The sequence below is a fragment of the Pteronotus mesoamericanus genome, unplaced genomic scaffold (genome assembly GCF_021234165.1).
Source record: "Pteronotus mesoamericanus isolate MK-2021 breed Mesoamerican mustached bat unplaced genomic scaffold, CSHL_Meso_final contig_702, whole genome shotgun sequence".
In the NCBI taxonomy this organism is placed as follows: domain Eukaryota; kingdom Metazoa; phylum Chordata; class Mammalia; order Chiroptera; family Mormoopidae; genus Pteronotus; species Pteronotus mesoamericanus.
Window position 1 is genome coordinate 5,193,085 of NW_026555239.1, and position 17,510 is coordinate 5,210,594.

The following is a 17,510-nucleotide window of genomic DNA, read 5'->3' on the forward strand; positions in this document are numbered from 1 at the left end:
CTGCTGGCACGGAGCTGCCCTGCTGTTTCTGCGTGTGCATGGCCCGCTGCAGGCGCAGCTGAACTCCGAGCGCCGGAACCGAGGCCCTCCGTGACGCCTCGTCCCGGCGCCACCAGCCACCGCACTGCAGCCGCACGCAGCTCCTCACCGTCCTCGGCCTCCCCGCCGGTTCCTGCTTTCACGCGAGTGTTTTCTGTCCCCGGAGCCCCTGGAGGCCGCCTCTCCTCCGTGGAGACGCGCATGCCCCGCAGGCCCTGGTCAGGCGCCACCTGCCTCCTGTTGGCTTTCCTGACTTTCCCAGACAAGGGTCTTTGCATCCTCATTGCAGGTTTATCATTAATTATTGCTTTTCTGCTACTGTACGTACGCTTTGAGGACACAGACAGCATCCTGTGACTTCTCTGTCCTAATGCCCACCAGAGTCAGTGCCGGAATAGAAGGATAGTCAGCTAATGCCAGACACTTGACGAAACACATCTTCGGGGTGGCGTCTCTGTGACACTTCAGCAGCAGCTGGCCGGGTCGGTGGGAGTGGGTGGCTTGCCGCAGCGGGCCTGGCTCTGCTCAGTGGGACTCCGGTGCGGCGCCCCATGGGCACCGGCGAGTGAAGACACTTGTCCCTGCTTGGTGGCAGAGTTGAGCCTGTGGATGGCCACTGCTACTTACATGTGACCATCAACTTGGCCACACTTAGCTCTGCTTCGTAGTTTCCTTTGCATTCTCAGGGACAGGTATCGGATAGCGGCATGGAAGTTGGTGGGCGGCCGCCCCCTGGAAAGGGGCCTGGAAAGAGTGGCCGGGCGAGGGCGGCGCTGTAGGTGGTGGAAGGTGGTCTCCCGGGACTGCCCTCCCTCCTGGCTCCCGTCACAGGCGACTGCTGAGCTGGGCTGCCGCCCGCCTTCCCGAGGGTTGGTCCAGTGCTCGGCCGCAGCTGTCGTCTTAGAGTCGCTGCACGAGAGCACAGGCCTCCAGGGTGGGTGCAGATGGGCCTGCCGACTGGGGACAAAACGTTAGAACCTAGAGTTCCTTGTTCCCTACAGAAGGAAGAGAGCACTAAGCTTTCTTAATATTTGAGATCTGGTTTGACAGTTGTAGGTTATCTGTGAGTTACATATATTGGAGGTGTGTGAAAAATTTTTAATTATTCTGCAAAGCTTGGAGAACACCAAACTAGCATGGCCCTGCTCGATGATTTGTTCCTGTGGCGTTTCATTCTTTATTTTTCATTGAACTTATATATTCAGGAAGTTCCTGTGGTGTGCAGAATGCCGGGAACTCCAAAGCTGCCGGCACACGAGTACTCAAGAGGGGGACTTGCTTTTGGTTGCATTGTTCTGTCACAGAGGTGATAGTTGCCATTCTGGAGGAACCGTCAGTCAAACACAGTTCCAGTCCCTGACCTTTTGGGGGGCAGCAGACATATGCCCTGGGACAATGGAAGGCCAGAGCCCCGGGGACGGGCCCAGGGCTGTTCCTGGACAGGGGCAGGCGGAGGGACTGCCTTGCTGGGGCATCAGATCCTGAGTTACAACCCTTCCAGGCGCAGTGAGGTATTACGGTTGTATTCTAGGATAAGACCTTGCTCTTTTCCTTCTTTTTTTAAAAAAAGATTTTATTTATTTATTTTTAGATAGAAGGGAAGGGAAAGGAGGGAGAGAAATATCGATGCCAGAGAGGAACAGGGATCGGCTGCCTCTCAGATGCGCTCTGACCGGGGACCAAACCTGCAGCCCAGGCCTGTGCCCTGACTGCGAACCAAACCCATGACCTTCTGCTTTGCAGAATGATGCCCAGCTCCCTGAGCCACGCTGGTCAGGGCGACCTTGCTCTTTTCAAAATGCTTATTTTATACGAGAATATGTGTAAGTCAGAGATCTGACATTTAACTGACCATATCCTAGATCTAAGAAAATGTCAGTGAAGAACCAGCTTCGCCTTTCTCTCCTGCGTTTGGTGCATCTGCAGCTGCTTCTCTGATGAGCTTGTACACGGCTCATGAGGAGAGTCTGTGGGGTCTGAAGCAGCACAGATTTTAACTCAGCCCACAGGCTGGCCTCTGAAGGCTGGCACCGTTGTTGTCCTTGCCCGGCAGGCAAGCACCCCGAGGCCGAGAGGCGAAACTGCTCGTTCTGGCTCTCACCGGAGTGGGCGCCTGATGCCTATCAGGAGCTAGTTCAGGCAGCCTGGCTCGGGCATCTTGTCTTGAAAGCCACTGCACCCGTCACCTGCTAAAGGCCACTAAGGTAGGATAACATTTGTGTTACGTGTAAAAAACTTAAAACACCAACAATACGCTGTGTGAGGACACGTAAGTCTAATAGCTTTAGGGAAAGAGAGAATCCTTTTCTCATTGGGTGGTTTCTTCCTCCCGAATGTCGGTGTACTTCTCTTTTTTCGAGGTCATGATCGGTCAGCAGATGTGAGTTCAGGGAATGACCGGAGGCGGCATGACGGCCTAAGCCTCGGTTTCGTTGGGGGGTGGGTTTTACTGGAGGTGGGTCTTGTGGTTCATATTAAACGTGGTTATATGGCCTCAGCCAGATTTTCTAGCTGCAGCAAACTTTGTTTTCAGGAAACAGCAACCAAAAATATTCTGGCTCGAGATTTGTACTCCTGTTTCCCGTGCCCTCTAAATTGCACGTATACACACATGGAAGCAATTTAATTATGCCAGCAAATTTTGTGACATATTTGACCACTTAGGATTAAAGGAAACGGGCCCGGATGCAGAAAGACAGGGCGCTTCACACAGACGAAAGCCAGGGCTGTGAACGCTTTTTACCCCCTGTGGTTCGCGGTCCCGCAGTGTTTCTTTGATTTGCTTCATTTCCGTAACTTTGACTCCCTGCCCTCGACAGGGCTCTATCTCCCATCCTCTGTGGAGTTGCCACACCTTAAATGAGACCAGCGCCTGCCCTCAAGGGCCCCTACCCTCTGTATGAACTTCGCCAGAGAGCCCTGGTAGGGCGGGGACTCGGGCGTTCGGAACCAGAACACAGTGGGCATTTGGTGATGTCCCAGGAGAGGAGCAAGCAGGTGGTGGGGGGTGGTGGGGCCCTGTGGCCTGGGGGTAAGGGAAGGCTCACGGGGCGGCAGCACTGGGCAAGCCCGTCGGTGGGCCTACCCTCGCCAGGCTGACGGCTAGGGAAGTGTGGACATTGTCCAGTTGCAGAGCAGGACAGGCAGGTGCGGGTGTGTTGGGGGAATGTGGGGAAGTCCAGTCGGGCTGGAGTGAGAGATGCTCCCGGCAGGAAGGCCGGGGTCAGGATTTCAGACCATAGCGTGTGTTTGGGTCCATCCAACAAGTATGTGTGGAGTGGCCTACTCGACACACTGGGCAGAGGTCCCAACTGCCATGGAGCTTATGTTCCCCGCAGTGGCGACACAGGACAAAGTCCTGAAGCGTCCTGTCTGCCAGGTCTCTGTGACCTGTGCGGGTGAGCAGGCGGGGCCTCCTCGGGGATCACCGCACTGCTCACAGAGCCCCGGGGACTCGGGCCTGGGGTCAGGGTGGGGCGGGGCCGAGCCTTTTGCAGTGATAAGCTGTGCAGTGGGTGCAGGGCCGCAAGGGCCGGACGGGTACCCTGCTGAGGCCGCCTGTGCTGACCTGTGGGGGCAGGTGGGGCGGGGGGAGGTGTCTGACGGGGACCCCGAGTTCTACTGGGAGGTCAAGGCTCTTCCGTGTGGACACCTTTTGGGCAGCAGCGGACTTGTCGCGTGTCCGAGTTGTACGCGGGCAGGTGAATGGGACTGAAAAGCTCGGAGTTGTGCTCAGCAGAGCTCTGCAGCGCACTCGCTCCTTTCCTGCGCACCGAGACTCGTGCTAAGTGCTGTCCCCATGCAGCGGAGGAGCCAGTCACTCAGAAGCCTGCTGCGTTCCATGTGGGGCTGAGGGGCTGCACCGGAGAGCCCTGGGGGGCCACCACGGCGCTTCTCAGCTGGGACCACCTGTCAGAGTCACGCGAGCAACGAGGCTGTGCCCTGACCTACGGAGCTAGGACACCTCGTTGGGACAGGGCTCCCCACTTGCGGGCCGGTCAGGAAAACGAGCGCTGTTCTCGTTCAGCACCCACGGGTGGTCCCCGAGGCGTAGTGGGAAACCGAGAGCCCGCCGTCCCTGCCTCCGCGGGCGGGCAGGGACGGACGGTGGCGCCGGCCAGTCCTTTCACCCCAGCAGTTCATTCGGGGCAGATAACTTGGTGAGGGAGTTCGGGGTGCAGAGTCGGATTGGCCCCCTGGGCCGTGACTCAGCAGAGACGGGAGCCTGCCTCCGCGCTCTCGGCCCCGTTTCCCGCCGCGTCGGAGTGACAGGCAGTTAAACCGGCTGCGCCTGGGGGAGCTTTCGGGCTGTCAGGCGTGGGTCTGGGCAGCTTAGCGAGGAGCAGCAGGGGCAGCCGTGCCTGCCGCTCGCTGCTTTGGGTAAGTCACCCAGCCTTCGGGAACTCTGTGTCATCTGTAAAATGGGGAAATAATAGCAACCACCACAGGAAATGGTTGTGCTAGCCAACCGAAATAAATGGAAAGCACTCAGTGCCTGGCATGTCATTATCACTCAATAAATGGGAGCGACGTTTCTGTTCCTTTGCTTCTCTGCCATTACTGCCACCGCTGTCCCGCCGCTGCCGCTGTTACCACCACCAGCACTGTTGTCGGTGGGAGGCAGGCTCTTCCAAGGACCCACGCACGCAGGATCGCAGGGTGGCAAGATTGATTCGCATGGAAATAGACCCCTGGGCTGCCTGTGTTCTGTCCCTGTCTGTCCTGCCCTGGAAGATGTCTCACCACGTCCTCTGCAAGGCCAAGACGAAGGCCAGTGTCCGGAGGTCCTGCTTCACAGTAAAGCTGAGTCCTTTGGAGCCTGCGTGGCCTGGCACTTCTTTGTTCTCCTGGGATTATATTCGCTTGGTTTTGGGACAGGCCAGGGGCTCTTTTAGAATAACCAATCAAGTTCCCAGGCTTTTGAGGCTTTTGATAGGTTCCCACCCCCTTGTTAGACTGACGGGCCTCTGGTCAGTCGCCTCCCCCTGCACCCCGACAATCCAGCACCAGCGGGGCGAGGGGAGGGCCGTGAGCCCCCTCGGCAGCGAAGTGCTGCGGTCCCCGCGGGTGTGACGCTGGCACTTCCTGGTGGAGCGAACAGGCTCACGCTCCCCGGGTTACTGGGCTCCACGTCCAATTCCCTTCGCTCTCCTTCCTTTACTAATGACTCGTTAACTACCTATGGTAACATCACCCCTTCTGTTGCCGCCACCACCGTTGTTGCCGCCGCCATCGCTACTACCACCGCTGTTGCTGCCACCACTACTTCTGCGATTTCCCTGATGACCTTGACTTTTCCCTCCAGGCAGCGTATGGCCACTGTGATTCACTCCTTGGTAAGACCCTGTGAAATAGGTATTATTCTGGCCATTTTCCTCACTGGAGATCTGGCCTTTGCCCTGGGTCGCTGCAAAGGTAGCTGAGGTAGTGTATTAACTCAGTTTGATGCCAGGATCAATGACCTTTCCCCTGCAACACATGGACGTCTTATATCTGGAATTTATTAAGGGACTAGTGAGATAAATTCAGCAACAGTCTCCTGTCTGCCTGTATCTTGGTTAGCTTGTTTTTCCAGTTAACATTTTTGGCATTGGTGGCACTGTGTTCAACCAGCTGTACCTGTGGAGGAGCTCAAATGAGAATTCACAGTTGGTTGGACATGGGGGCCCTGGCCAGGTAGCTCAGTTGGTTGGAGCACTGTCCTGATGCACCAAGGTTGCAGGTTCAATCCCTGGTCAGGGCACACACAAAAATCAACCAGTGAATGCATCAATAAGTGGAACTCAAATCAGTGTTTTTTCTTTTTCTCTCTCTTTAAAATCAATCAATCAATCAACAAGTAAAAATTGTTGGACATGTCAGCCTGAATTTGAATTAGATACCTTATTTCCAGAATTACAGAATATCATTTCTTGCCGTAGAATTCTCATAGCCCTCACTCACTCTTCCCTCTTCCTGCTTTGTCTCTTACTCCAATCCCCTGGTGAAAAAATATTTTAGGATGGTACAAGCGCAGCTTTTCAAATTGTAGCCTGTATCAATTGAAGCATAAAATATAAATTTTGCCATACAATCTTTTCTAAAATTCTTCACATCTACATTGCTGTTTTTAAAAAAATGAAACCACCATCATAAGTTTGAGGACAGGGCATGCAACTGTTCAATCAGAAGTGAATTAGGAATAGAATGTGAACGACAGCCCGTGGCGGAGGGAGGAGAAGATCCCGGGAGCTGGACCCTGAGCCGAGGTGCCGCGTCCGGGCGCCTGGGGCGGCCTGAGCGGTGCTCTCTGGGTTGAAGGAGGCCGGACCCTCACGCTGCTGCGCAGTGGTTTAGACAGCGGGCCTCCGGCCTCTTTGATGGGCCTTGCCTGCTTGCTCTTGTGTCCTTCAGCCCTGAGGGAACCACCGGGTGCGTGGGCAGCGTTCGTTGGAGCGGTACTTTCTGTCGCCTGACTTCCACCTCACGTCCCCTCTCCCCTGACCACACAGGACATTTCAATACACATGTTTTCTGGACTAGGAATAGGGATGGCAAATGTAATGTGCAATTTAAATAAATGATTTTGAAAAAATTTCCGGCTTGCGTTGTGTGTCATATGTGGGATCCCTTTATTTTAAGAAGAGGGTCTGTTTTGACTGGGCAGCTGGAGGTGGAGGGAGCAGGAGCCGGTGGGGACTCTGGCTGGGAGGGCCCTGTATACCAGGCTAAAGAATTTTGGACCTGCCCATTTTGAAACTTTATTTTCAAATTGAATCTGTCTGGGTAGTACTGGCGCTAACATCGCATGCGGCCCAGGTGTGTGACGGAGTAACGGGGACCCTGGTGCGCCCCGTTGCGCGCTCGCCGCCCGGGGCCGCCTCCTGCCGCCTTGGCCCTCTTCACACCCCCCATCCCGTCCTGTCCCCCCCCACCGCCCCCCCGTGCCTTGGGAACCGCCACTCTGGCATCGGGGTCTGTGTCTTTGCCTTGTTTGTGCGGGTGCTGTTTCCTTGTTGTGCACCCCACACTGGAGCGAAGCCCTTGGTTCTTTTCCGTCGGACTTACTTCGCTGGGCATGAAGAGCGCCCCCGTTGTTGCGGATGGCGGTGTTTCATTTGTCACGGCCGCCCAGTGTTGGCTTGGCCAGAGGTCCGTTCACTTTTCCTGTGAGATGGCTCTGATAGGGCCTCGTTGTCTTCAACTTCATTCAAAACAATTTTGTTAGATTGAATTGTGACAGCTCTCATATCAGCGTGCACTTAAAAAAAAACCCCACAAAAAACAGAACATCAAAGTTGGTGAGTTTTTGTGTAGCCATTTTACTATTAAAGAAATAAAATAAACAATATTTTTGGCATATTATGCTGTATTGTTTCAAGAAGGGTAAAAACTCACCTGAAATCCAAATAACAGATTTGTGCAGTATATGGAGAGGTTGCTTTGACTGATCGAACGCGTCAAAAATGGTTTGCGAAGTTTCTTGCTGGGGATTTCGCACTGGATCAGGTAGACCAGTTGAAGTTGATTGTGATCAAATTGAGACATTAATTGAGAACAGTCAGTATTATACCACGTGGGAGACAGCCAGCTACTCAAAATACCCAAGTCAAGCGTTGAAAATTATTTGCACCAGGTTGGTTATGTTAATTGCTTTGAAGTTTGGGTTCTACATAAGTGAAAAAAAAACCTTGACTGTATTTCTTCTTACTTAAATGTAACAAAAAACGTTCTGTTTTTAAAACAAATTGTGATGGGTGATGAAAAGTAGATACTTTACAATAATGGAATGGAAGAGATCGTGAGGCCAGCGGAATGAACCACCACCGACTGCACAGAGGCCAGTCCTCATCCAAGAAAGGTGGTGCCGTGTAAGCAGTGGGACTGGAAGAGAGTCCTCCATGACGAGCTTCTTCCGGAAAACCAAACAATTCATTCCCACAAGTACTGCCCCCAGCTAGACCACCTGAAAGCAGCACTTGATGAAAAGCATCCAAAACTAGTCAATAGAAAACGCATAATCATCCATCGGGATAAGGCAAGACCGTGGGTTTCTTTGATGATCAGGCAAAAACCATCATAGCCTGGCTGGGAAGTTCTGACTTATCCGCTGTATTCACCAGACATTGCACCTTCGGATTTCCATTTATTTTTGGTCTTTACAAAATTCTCCTAATGGAAAAATTCCAGTTCCCTGGAAGATAGTTAAAGGCATCCGCAACAGTTCTTTGCTCAAAAAGAAAAAATTTTGAGAAAATGGAATTACGAAGTTGCCTGAAAGATGGCAGAAGGTAGTGGAACAAAACGGTGAATACATTGCTCAGTAAAGTTATTGGTGAAAATGAGAAATGTGTCTTTTTACTGAGAAACCAAACAAACTTTTTGGCCAGCCCAATATTCCATTGTATATACCCATATTTTGTCATGTATAATGCACATTATGTTGCCCCGAATTTTTGAGGGAAAAATAAGGATGTGCATTATATATGGGTAGTCTTCTGGGATTACGCGGCCGTAATGCTTTTTAAAAGCATTTATCTATATAAATGCTTTTAATTCTTTACTTTATGCTTATGTGTTAAAAGTGTAATCCTAGAAAGCAATAACAATATCTGTACGCAAAATAATACCCTGGAATACGATAATCAGTTTTGTTTCTAAATATAAATACATAAAAAATTGAATTAAAAAATTAAAATGAAAGACTTTTCTCCTGAAAACGTGGGCCAAAAACGTGGGTGCACAGTATACATGGGAGCACATTATACACGGCAAAACACGGTATGTACTACATACTCTTTATGCAGTCGTTGGCTGAAGGACACTTAGGTTGTTTCCATGTCTTGGCTATTGTGAATAATGCCTCAGTGAACAGAGGGGTGCTTGTATCTTTATGGATAAGTGACCTCATAGTTTTGGGGTAGCTTCCCAGAAAATGCACTGACTCCCTGAGAGTGGGGGCCATTAAAGAAGTTTTTACTGGTGGATGACTTATTGTAAGTAGCATTATTTAATGAAGTGTAATTTATTCTCAGGTGATATTTAAACTCGGTCCATATATTTATATTTCATAGATTCATTTCTGACTTTTGCCATTTGTCCTTCAAAGTCACGCACTAGCCTTTCCCTCAGACCCGGTCTTGCAGCCCCGCACTGGAGTGCAGGGCGCACCTGCTGAGCCGGGGGGCCGCCCTCAGAAGGGCCGCCCCTGCCTGGATCTGTGATGGAAGCCAAACCTGCTTCATCTTTCCTTTCGCGCCTGCGTCCAGGTGTTGCGGTCCATTCGCGGGGACCCTGAGCCTTTCTGTCGCTGTTGGGCACCTGTGATCGCCACCACCCCGTGGCCTGCCCTTCTGTCCTGGCCCTCACGGGACTCCTTCAGGATCTGCCTGTTGCTCAAGATCCGCCACGCGTTGGGGCCCGTGCCCAGCCACGACCCGTCCGTTGTGCTCCCTGGTCCTCTGCGCTGCTCCCTGGGCTCCTGTGACTTCGTCTGATGAAATTGCTTTCTCCCATTAAATTGCCTGTTTTCAGTAGTAACCCTTTAGGTGCTAAATTTTCAAAAGCCAGGGAGCATGGCTTCTTATACCAGCACCAGCGGCCGCGTAATCCCAGAAGACAAGGAACGCTTTCAGAGCAGACCTCCGGGTTCCTTCGGAGCCACACTCGGCAGGCGGCCAGCCGCCCGGCGCTGCTGGGAAGTGGCCGGGGGCGCCCGTTTGTCCTGAAGGTTCCTTGTGAATGAGGGGGAGTGGAATATCCTCATCCTGTACTGTTCGCTGTCCTTTTGTACTCAACTGGAGGTGGTTTGTTTTATTGGGGAATAATAATTGCTGTAAGAAGTCTGAAGTTTTGTCCTGAACATTGTTAAGGTCTGTGGGTGGTTTTTCCAGACTGAAGATCTCTCCCATCAAAATACATTTCTTACCTTGAAGGAATGAGTGGTCCTTTTTTTCTTTCAGTAAGAAATGCTCCATGCCTACTGTCGTGTATTCCCCTGTTGGCTAAGTACTTCAGATATTCATACCCTCAGTGGTACAGAAGTAAAGAAAGATTTATACATCTAATCCCAAATCAAAATGTCATTTTGAGGAAATCCTACTTGATTTGTGATGAATAGATTGCTCTGTGTGAGACTTGCTTTTTCTAAGAGAAGGAAAGAGGCTGTTGAATAAACATATTTATTGATAATTTATATATTGATATAAAAATGGCATAGGTTAGAGTTCAGATTTATGTTTTTTGTAAACTAAAGTGATGAAACAAACAAAAAAACCAGCCCTGCCAAGACAGGCAGTGAAACAATTAGTTAAGGCACTGGACCCAGGAGCCAGAGGTGGAACCCTGGCGCGGCCTCTTGGGACGCATGGCCCTGGGCCAGCGACCTCAGTGAGGCTCCTTCCCTGTCCTTCAAATGAGGCTCATGACCATCCCTGCCTCAGGGTTTCTGTGCAGATCAAATGAAAAAATGCATGCAAAACACTTTGCTCTAGTAAGCAGTGACTGTTAGCACGCTCAACTTTGCTATTATTATTATTGTAGCTGTATTATAAAACTGACAGCATTTTTGAAATGTTGAATCATTTCAGTGCTCAAAGTAATGGATATAAAAGGTCCTTCTTTCTTTAGCCAAGTAACATCAAAGAAACAAAGATTTAAAATAATAGGTAATTGATAAGGACTAATTTTATTTATAAAAAAATGTTTTCCCTAGCTAGATGTAGAAGCAAAGTAAGGAACTTAAAAAGTAAAAATATTCTCCTAAAGTATTCTCTAGGAATATTTTTAGCATTGTAGAATTTCAGTATCGCATATTCACGTAACATCTTTGTGTTGCAGGGTGACATTGTTGGACATACTCATAGCCAGAATCGTGGGCGAGGAGCCCCTGACCAAGGATGACGTGCCTGTGTTTCTGAGCCACGCCGAGTTGGTTGCAGGCGCCTTCGTGGGTCAGTGCCAGACGGTGCTGAACTTGGCCTCCGGGGAGCGTGACGACGAGGTGCGAAGTTTCCTCACTCAGCTAGGTCCTCGCTGAGAGTTATTTTTTAAAAACTTTAAAAAAATATCATAAGGATCTACTAGAGCTTGGCTGTCTCCCCTTCCTATGTTGAAAACCTAATGACGAACGTGATAGTGTTAGGAGGTGGGGCCTTTGGGATGTGACCCGGCTATGATGGAGCTCTGATGAACGGGCTCAGTCCCTTTTGTTTGTTTGTTTGTTTTAACCCTCACCCGAGGATATGTTTATTGATTAGAGGGGAAGGCAGGTGGCGGGGAGAGAGAGACATTGATGTGAGAGAAGCATCGATTGGTTGCCTCCTGTACGCTCCTTGACTGGGGATCGAACCCGCAACCTTTTGGTGTATGGGACGGTGTTCCTACCGAGTCCCCTGGCAAGGGCGGGCTGGCACCTTTTTAAAGGACGCTCGGAAAGATCCCTCAGCCCTTCCACCACACGAGGACGCAGCGAGAAGCCGGCAGTCTGCGCTCCGGCAGGCCCTCGACTGAGCCCGCCGGCCTGGCCCCCTGGTCTCTGGCTTCCAGCCTCAGGAACTGCGTGTTGTTTATATGTCACCTGGTTTATGCCATTTTTTGTTAGAGCAGTTTGTGTGGACTAAGACAGTATCCTTATTTTAGAACAGTTAAGAAAATACAGATAAAGGAAAATGTCTTTATTCACAACCATTCAGAGTTAATGACAAGAATTCTGGTTAATATCTTTTTCTAGGCAGATAACATCAAATACATGGAAGCATATCTACACATATGCATACACAAATATACTAAAAAATGAAATCATTCTATGCTGTCTTTTTGTAAATTCCTGTTTCTTCTCCTGAATGTAAGCTCCATGAGGGCAGAAGTTTTGACTAAGTTCATAGTGTACTATGTATGTAGTAGGTGGGCTCTTAGCATATATTTTCTGAGTGAATAAACAGCCTTGTGAACAACTTTTTAAACTGGCAGTGTAGCACTCTGAGTAAAAAAGTTCATTTGTCCAGCTGCGTGGAGTTGGGCATTTAGGTGGTTCGTATTTCTGTTGGTTATGAATAGTGCTCTAGGGTTAATAGACGTCTGTGTAGTGACGCCTTGTGCACTTTCCTGCTTGCTGACCTAGGACACAGTCTTGGAAGGGGACTCCTGGGGGGAAGGGGTCATCCAGTTTCAAAGCTTTGACGCTCGCTTTTAAATGGCCTTCCAGGGTCTGTTTTTCCCGACCGACCGACCGGTAGAGGGGATTCCTGTCCACCCCCCGCCCTGGTTAGCTCCCTCGGGGCTCTCCCTCTCCCCCCCCCCTCCCCCGCCGCCCCTGGGTCGGTCAGGCTGTCGGACAGGCCACCCCAGCTCTCACCGACCGAGCCAGGGTTTGAACCCCCCCCGTTCTGTGGCAGGAGGGGACAAGCAGTGCCCTTGCTCACTGGCTCCTGGTCCTTCTGGAGGCAGGTTGGCCTCTGTTCCCAGCAGGAGGAGCTGTGCGCTGAGCTTCGAGGACGGTTAGACGTGAATTCTGTGGGAGACAGAGAGGGTGGTAAAACTTAGTGCTTGTCAAATCTCAACTTTGAATTTTTCCAGAGCACTTCTGTTTATAGTATAGGTGAGTTCAATATTGTAATAAGTTACTTGATGCTACTTTATATTTAGGAAAGTTTACCTTTTTCCTTCAAATAGTTGTTTCTCTAAGTGGGAGAAATTAGTATATATTATATCCAGAAAATTGTAGGCAGTTTTCTTTTGATAAGCCCGTTAGTGTATATATGTTATCCTTTCACTTAGAAGTTAAAGAAAAAAAAAGCTCCAGCAGTTTTTACCAGACCCCCTCACTTTAATATTGAACTATACTGTGGTGTACTGGCATTGGCCTCTACCGACCGCTGGGAGCCCGGAGTTTGCGAGCTGCTCTTTACGTCCTCGGTAGCTTGAAATTGGCCTTGGAGGAGTATCTGTACCCTGGAAATTGGTGAGTGAGCAAGTCAGGGCTTGCAGCTCCTTCCTCCTCTTCCTCAGCCAGTTTACCAGCAAAGCACTGCATGTGCCCATTTGTGGTGTTTTTAGGACAAGATATCCAGTCAAGCTCTTATAATCCTGTGACTGCAAAATTAGAACGAAAGGGTCATTTTTATCGCATCTGTTTTTTAATCCATGTGTTTGTCTGGCTTTCAGATCCTGAGGTTGTATTCCTATCTCTTCCTTTATAAAATAGTCTTAAAAGCTCATATTAATATACGTTTCTGTCGTTTGATATATTTTTGTGTACTTGTTTCCAGTTTTTCATATATTTCTGTCAGTTCTCTACTGCTTAATCTTTACGATTCAGTTTAGCTTTAGCTTGAGTCTCGGTATTATTTGAGGTGAGCCTTGCCCTTCTTCTGAAAGTTAAAAAAATTGTTTTTAGTTTTGCATTTTTCATGCTCACGTACCACGAGAACCGCCTTCAGGCGGCGGCGCCCTTGCTGTGCGCCAGCCCTTGCTCCCCGGCCACGGCCGTGCCGCCCTTCACGGAGCGGGTGCTGAACGACACCCGTGGGACGGGCTGAGGAGTGGCCTTTCAGTCCACATGCTGGTAAGGGATTCCATTTTTGTATTAAATAAATAATATATATTTTATTGTAAAAAAACAATTCAAACTGAAGTGGAACAGAAGTTAAGAGGCCCCCTTAAATGCCCAGCCCCCATCTGTTTTTCACAGATGTGTCGGCATAGACTTTTCTCCTGCCCAAAGGGTTTTTGGTATATACTCACACATCTGTTGTTTACCTTTTTTTTCAATTCTGCATATTCTGTTCTTCAACTTGCTTTTTTTTACTTACTGATATATATCCTGTACATATTTCCACTTTATCACATGTATGTATATGTAGCTCATTCTTTTTAATAGCCTACTAGTATATCACTGTATAAATAGACATTTCAGTTGCTTCCAGGTTTGTTTTTTTTAAAATTCTCATCTGATGATGTAATTATTTTAGAGAGAGAGTAAGGGGGATAGAGAGAGAGAGAGAAACATCAGTGTCAGAGAGAAACATCAATTGGTTGCTTCCCGTATGTGCCCTGACCTGGGAATTGAACACTCAGCCTAGGTCTGTGCCTTGACCAGGGATTGAACCCACAGTGTTTTGTTTTACAGGGTGATGCTCCAACCAACTGCGCTACCTGGCCAGGGCCAATTTTTTTAACCTTTATGAATAATGTTACGGCGAAGATCCTTGTAAAAATATCTTTGCAGTTTTGGACAAGTAAATCTGGGATTATAAATTGCTGAAAGTTGAATGGCTGAGTCAGAGAATATGTTTATTTAAAATTTTAGAAATATTTCTAAATGACATACCAGTAGAGCACCGGAACGTGTGGGTCTACAGCCCTTCAGGAATTTTATGTAATGATCATTTCTCTTTCATTTTTTTTCAGGGACCAGGGTGTTAATTTGTTTTCATTTGTACTTTTAAAATACATTTATTAGTGAGCATTTTCAGAAAATTAATGTGTAATATTTTTTGGAAACTTTTTCTTGTAATATTTTGTTTGAATTGACTTAGGGTATCTTAGCCTTTTAGAAGTTTTCTTTCTTCACTTTTAATCTGGTTAGGCTTATTAATTTTGTTCTATGGCTTCTGCAATTTTTTATATATTTAATAAAACCTTTTCCACTTAGGTTGCGGAAACTCACATCTTTATGTTCTAGGTCTTTCAATATTGTGTCTACTTTTTTTTTCCTCACCCAAGGAAATGCTTACTGATTTTTAGAGAGAGGGGAGGGAGGGGGAAAGAAAGGGACAGGAACATCGATGTGAGAGAGAAACATCGCTCTATTGCCTCTTGTTTGTGCCTGGATCAGGGAACCAAACCCACAACCCAGGTGTGTGCTCTGACTGGGAATCAAAGCCGTGACCCTTTGGTTTATGGGATTATGCTCCAACCGACTGAGCCACACTGGCCAGGGCTTTGTCTACATTTATGATTAACCTAGAATTTATTTTTGAGTAAGGAATGAAGTGTAGAGCCAAATGAATCATTTATGACTTTTGACTATCCAAGACTGTGAAATCTTTGGTGACTGCTAGTTTGGAATCATGATTCTTCTGTTAACGGGTGTAGGCTTTTGGAAGTGTTATTTTCCTCTCTGTGCCCAGGTTCTTCACCTGTAAGATGAACTGCATTTTAATACAGGCATCCAGTAGATGGACTGGTATGTAGCTAATGTTCCCTAAATGTTAGCTACTCGTTACTGTATCGATATCATTTAGGGAATAAATTCATCCTTTCCACTTAACACCTATATCATATATTCAAGTCTTACATATTTTTAGATCCCCGTCTGGATTGCCTGTTTTTTTATAGAGGGAAGGAAGACGGTATTAGCAGCTGGCACGAACTCAGGAGAGCGGCACAAGAGCGCGCAGGCGCGCTGGGGACGGACGCGCACGCCCCGCCCCGCGCGAGGCCGCGCAGGCGCACTCCAGCCGACATAGCTCTCCGCCTGTCTGTGCGCGGGAGTCGTCTGCGTTCTTATCGTTTTTGCTACGACTGGCAGTGTTGTTAAATAGCTCAGGGACACTGAAGGTCGAAGACAGGTTTTCTGAACAGGAGACAAATCTTTTTGTTCCTTCTCGCCCACTTGAAAATCTCGTCCCTCTGATTTGCCTGTGTCTGTCTCGGTGGCCCTTGTGCCTGAGTCAGCGGACGTAACTTTTCAGCGCTTACGGACGCTGGAAGGGCATGTGGCGCCTTACCTTTTTTTTTTTTAAAGAGGATATTTTCTGGCTCTTATTTAATTGTTAATTTCCAGATGTTCTTTAGAATACTTTATTAATGAAAGGATTCTAATGATTAAAATTGGGACGTGTTAGGCAGAAATCGTGTAAAGTTTTTGCGGGGTTTATTTTTGTTGATGTCATGGAATTTAGGAGCTGGAAGGAGACTTCTAGACCATCTCTTCCAGGCCCTACTGTCTGTTCATTACTGCTCCTGTCTCACCCACAGTGCACCTGTTCCTAATCCCGTTGCCCTGGATTAGAACCGCTTTACCGTACCCCAGGAGTTAATATTTTATATGTATCCCTAAGAGATAAGGAGCCTTTTCACACGCAAATGAAATACAATTAATGCATCTAAAAATTTAACAATAAAGGTTTAGTATCAAATCAAGTGGTTTATATGATCCCCTTTGTTTACTTTTTCCTAAAGTTTATTTCTTTGAATTGGGGTGCAAATAAGGGCCACAACATTGCATTTGGTTGATAGGTCTCCGATCTTTCTGTTTATGGGTTCCCTCCTCCTCCTCCCCCTCCCCGCTCCTCTTCCTCCTCTTCCTCCTCTTCCTCCTCCTCCCTCCACCCCACCCTGCTCCTTCCCCTTTGTCTCCTTTTTCCTGTGCTAGTTATTTGTTGAAGAAGTCAGATTGTTTTATCTGTGGAGTCTTGTAAAGTGTGGATTTTGATAACTGTGTCTCCATAGTGGTCTTTAACATGCTCTTCTTTTCCTTGAACTTCCTGTGAATGATGATTAGTTCTGGAGGCTTGTTCAGATTTGGGTTAGTTTCGTTTCTTTTCTTTTTTAAGTAATGTTGGTGATACGTATGTTTATCAAGAGGCTCATAACATCTGGTTTTCTCTTTTGTGATGTTAGCAGCTGTTAATAGTTATTAACCTAGACCCATCAGTTGTTAGAGGTTGCAAAATAGCATTCATTTTTCATTTATTAGCCGCAATATTTTATAAAGAGAATCTTCCCTAGGTGTCAACCATTGGGTTATTTAAGGCACAGTGTGTCTCCCTGAGCTTGGTTACCAATATTCAGAGTAATGAGCTGACTTGGTTGTGTCATCCAAAGATGACAAGTGCCTTGTTTTCTTTTACTCATTATGAAGCCTTGGCTTTAAGACCCCTTGGTGTCAGTCCATGTAGCTACAGTTCTTCCTGGTGCTCTGATGTGCCCTTGCTGGCTGGGGCGGGGGCTCTCGGGTCGCTTCTGAGTTTCTTCCAACATGATTCTCCTAGTTTCCGACAGCTTCTCTGCCACCTAGTGTGACAGGATGTCCTGGATCATCTTGTGTGTATCTGCCTCAGACCTAGAGCCAACAGCCATTGCCTGAGGAGAGAGGGTGTTGGGAGGTGGCAGTGTGGGCAGCTACCCACTTAACAAAAGAGGAGGCTGAAGCCATGCAAAGTTGATGGGTTTCTCGGGCCTTTTACACATGGTACTAATTTCAGGCTTCCTTTTTTTTTTTTTTTTTTTTTTAAAGGTTTTGTTTATTTATTTTTAGACAGAGGGGAAGGGATAAAGAAAGAGAGAGAAACATCAGTGTGTGGTTGCCTCTCACGCATCCCCAGCTGGGGACCTGGCCTGCAACCCAGTCATATGCCCTGAGTGGGAATCGAACCGGCAGCCCTTTGGTTAGCAAGCCAGTGCTCAATCTACTGAGACATGCCAGCAAGGGCAGACTTCTTAATCTAAATATTTTCCCCTAATTTTTTAAGTAGCAGATGAAGCTA

The 17,510-nt window shown here is 48.2% G+C and overlaps 1 protein-coding gene across 1 annotated transcript in view; it reads left to right on the forward strand.

Annotated features, from left to right (window-relative positions):
- Positions 1–17,510, forward strand: part of ATXN10 (ataxin 10) — a 137,858-nt gene that overhangs the window by 43,380 nt on the left and 76,968 nt on the right. Inside the window, exon 7 of the mRNA XM_054582500.1 lies at positions 10,858–11,020. Within this exon, the coding sequence (XP_054438475.1) occupies positions 10,858–11,020 (163 nt within the window). The remainder of the gene's footprint in view (positions 1–10,857; positions 11,021–17,510) is intronic.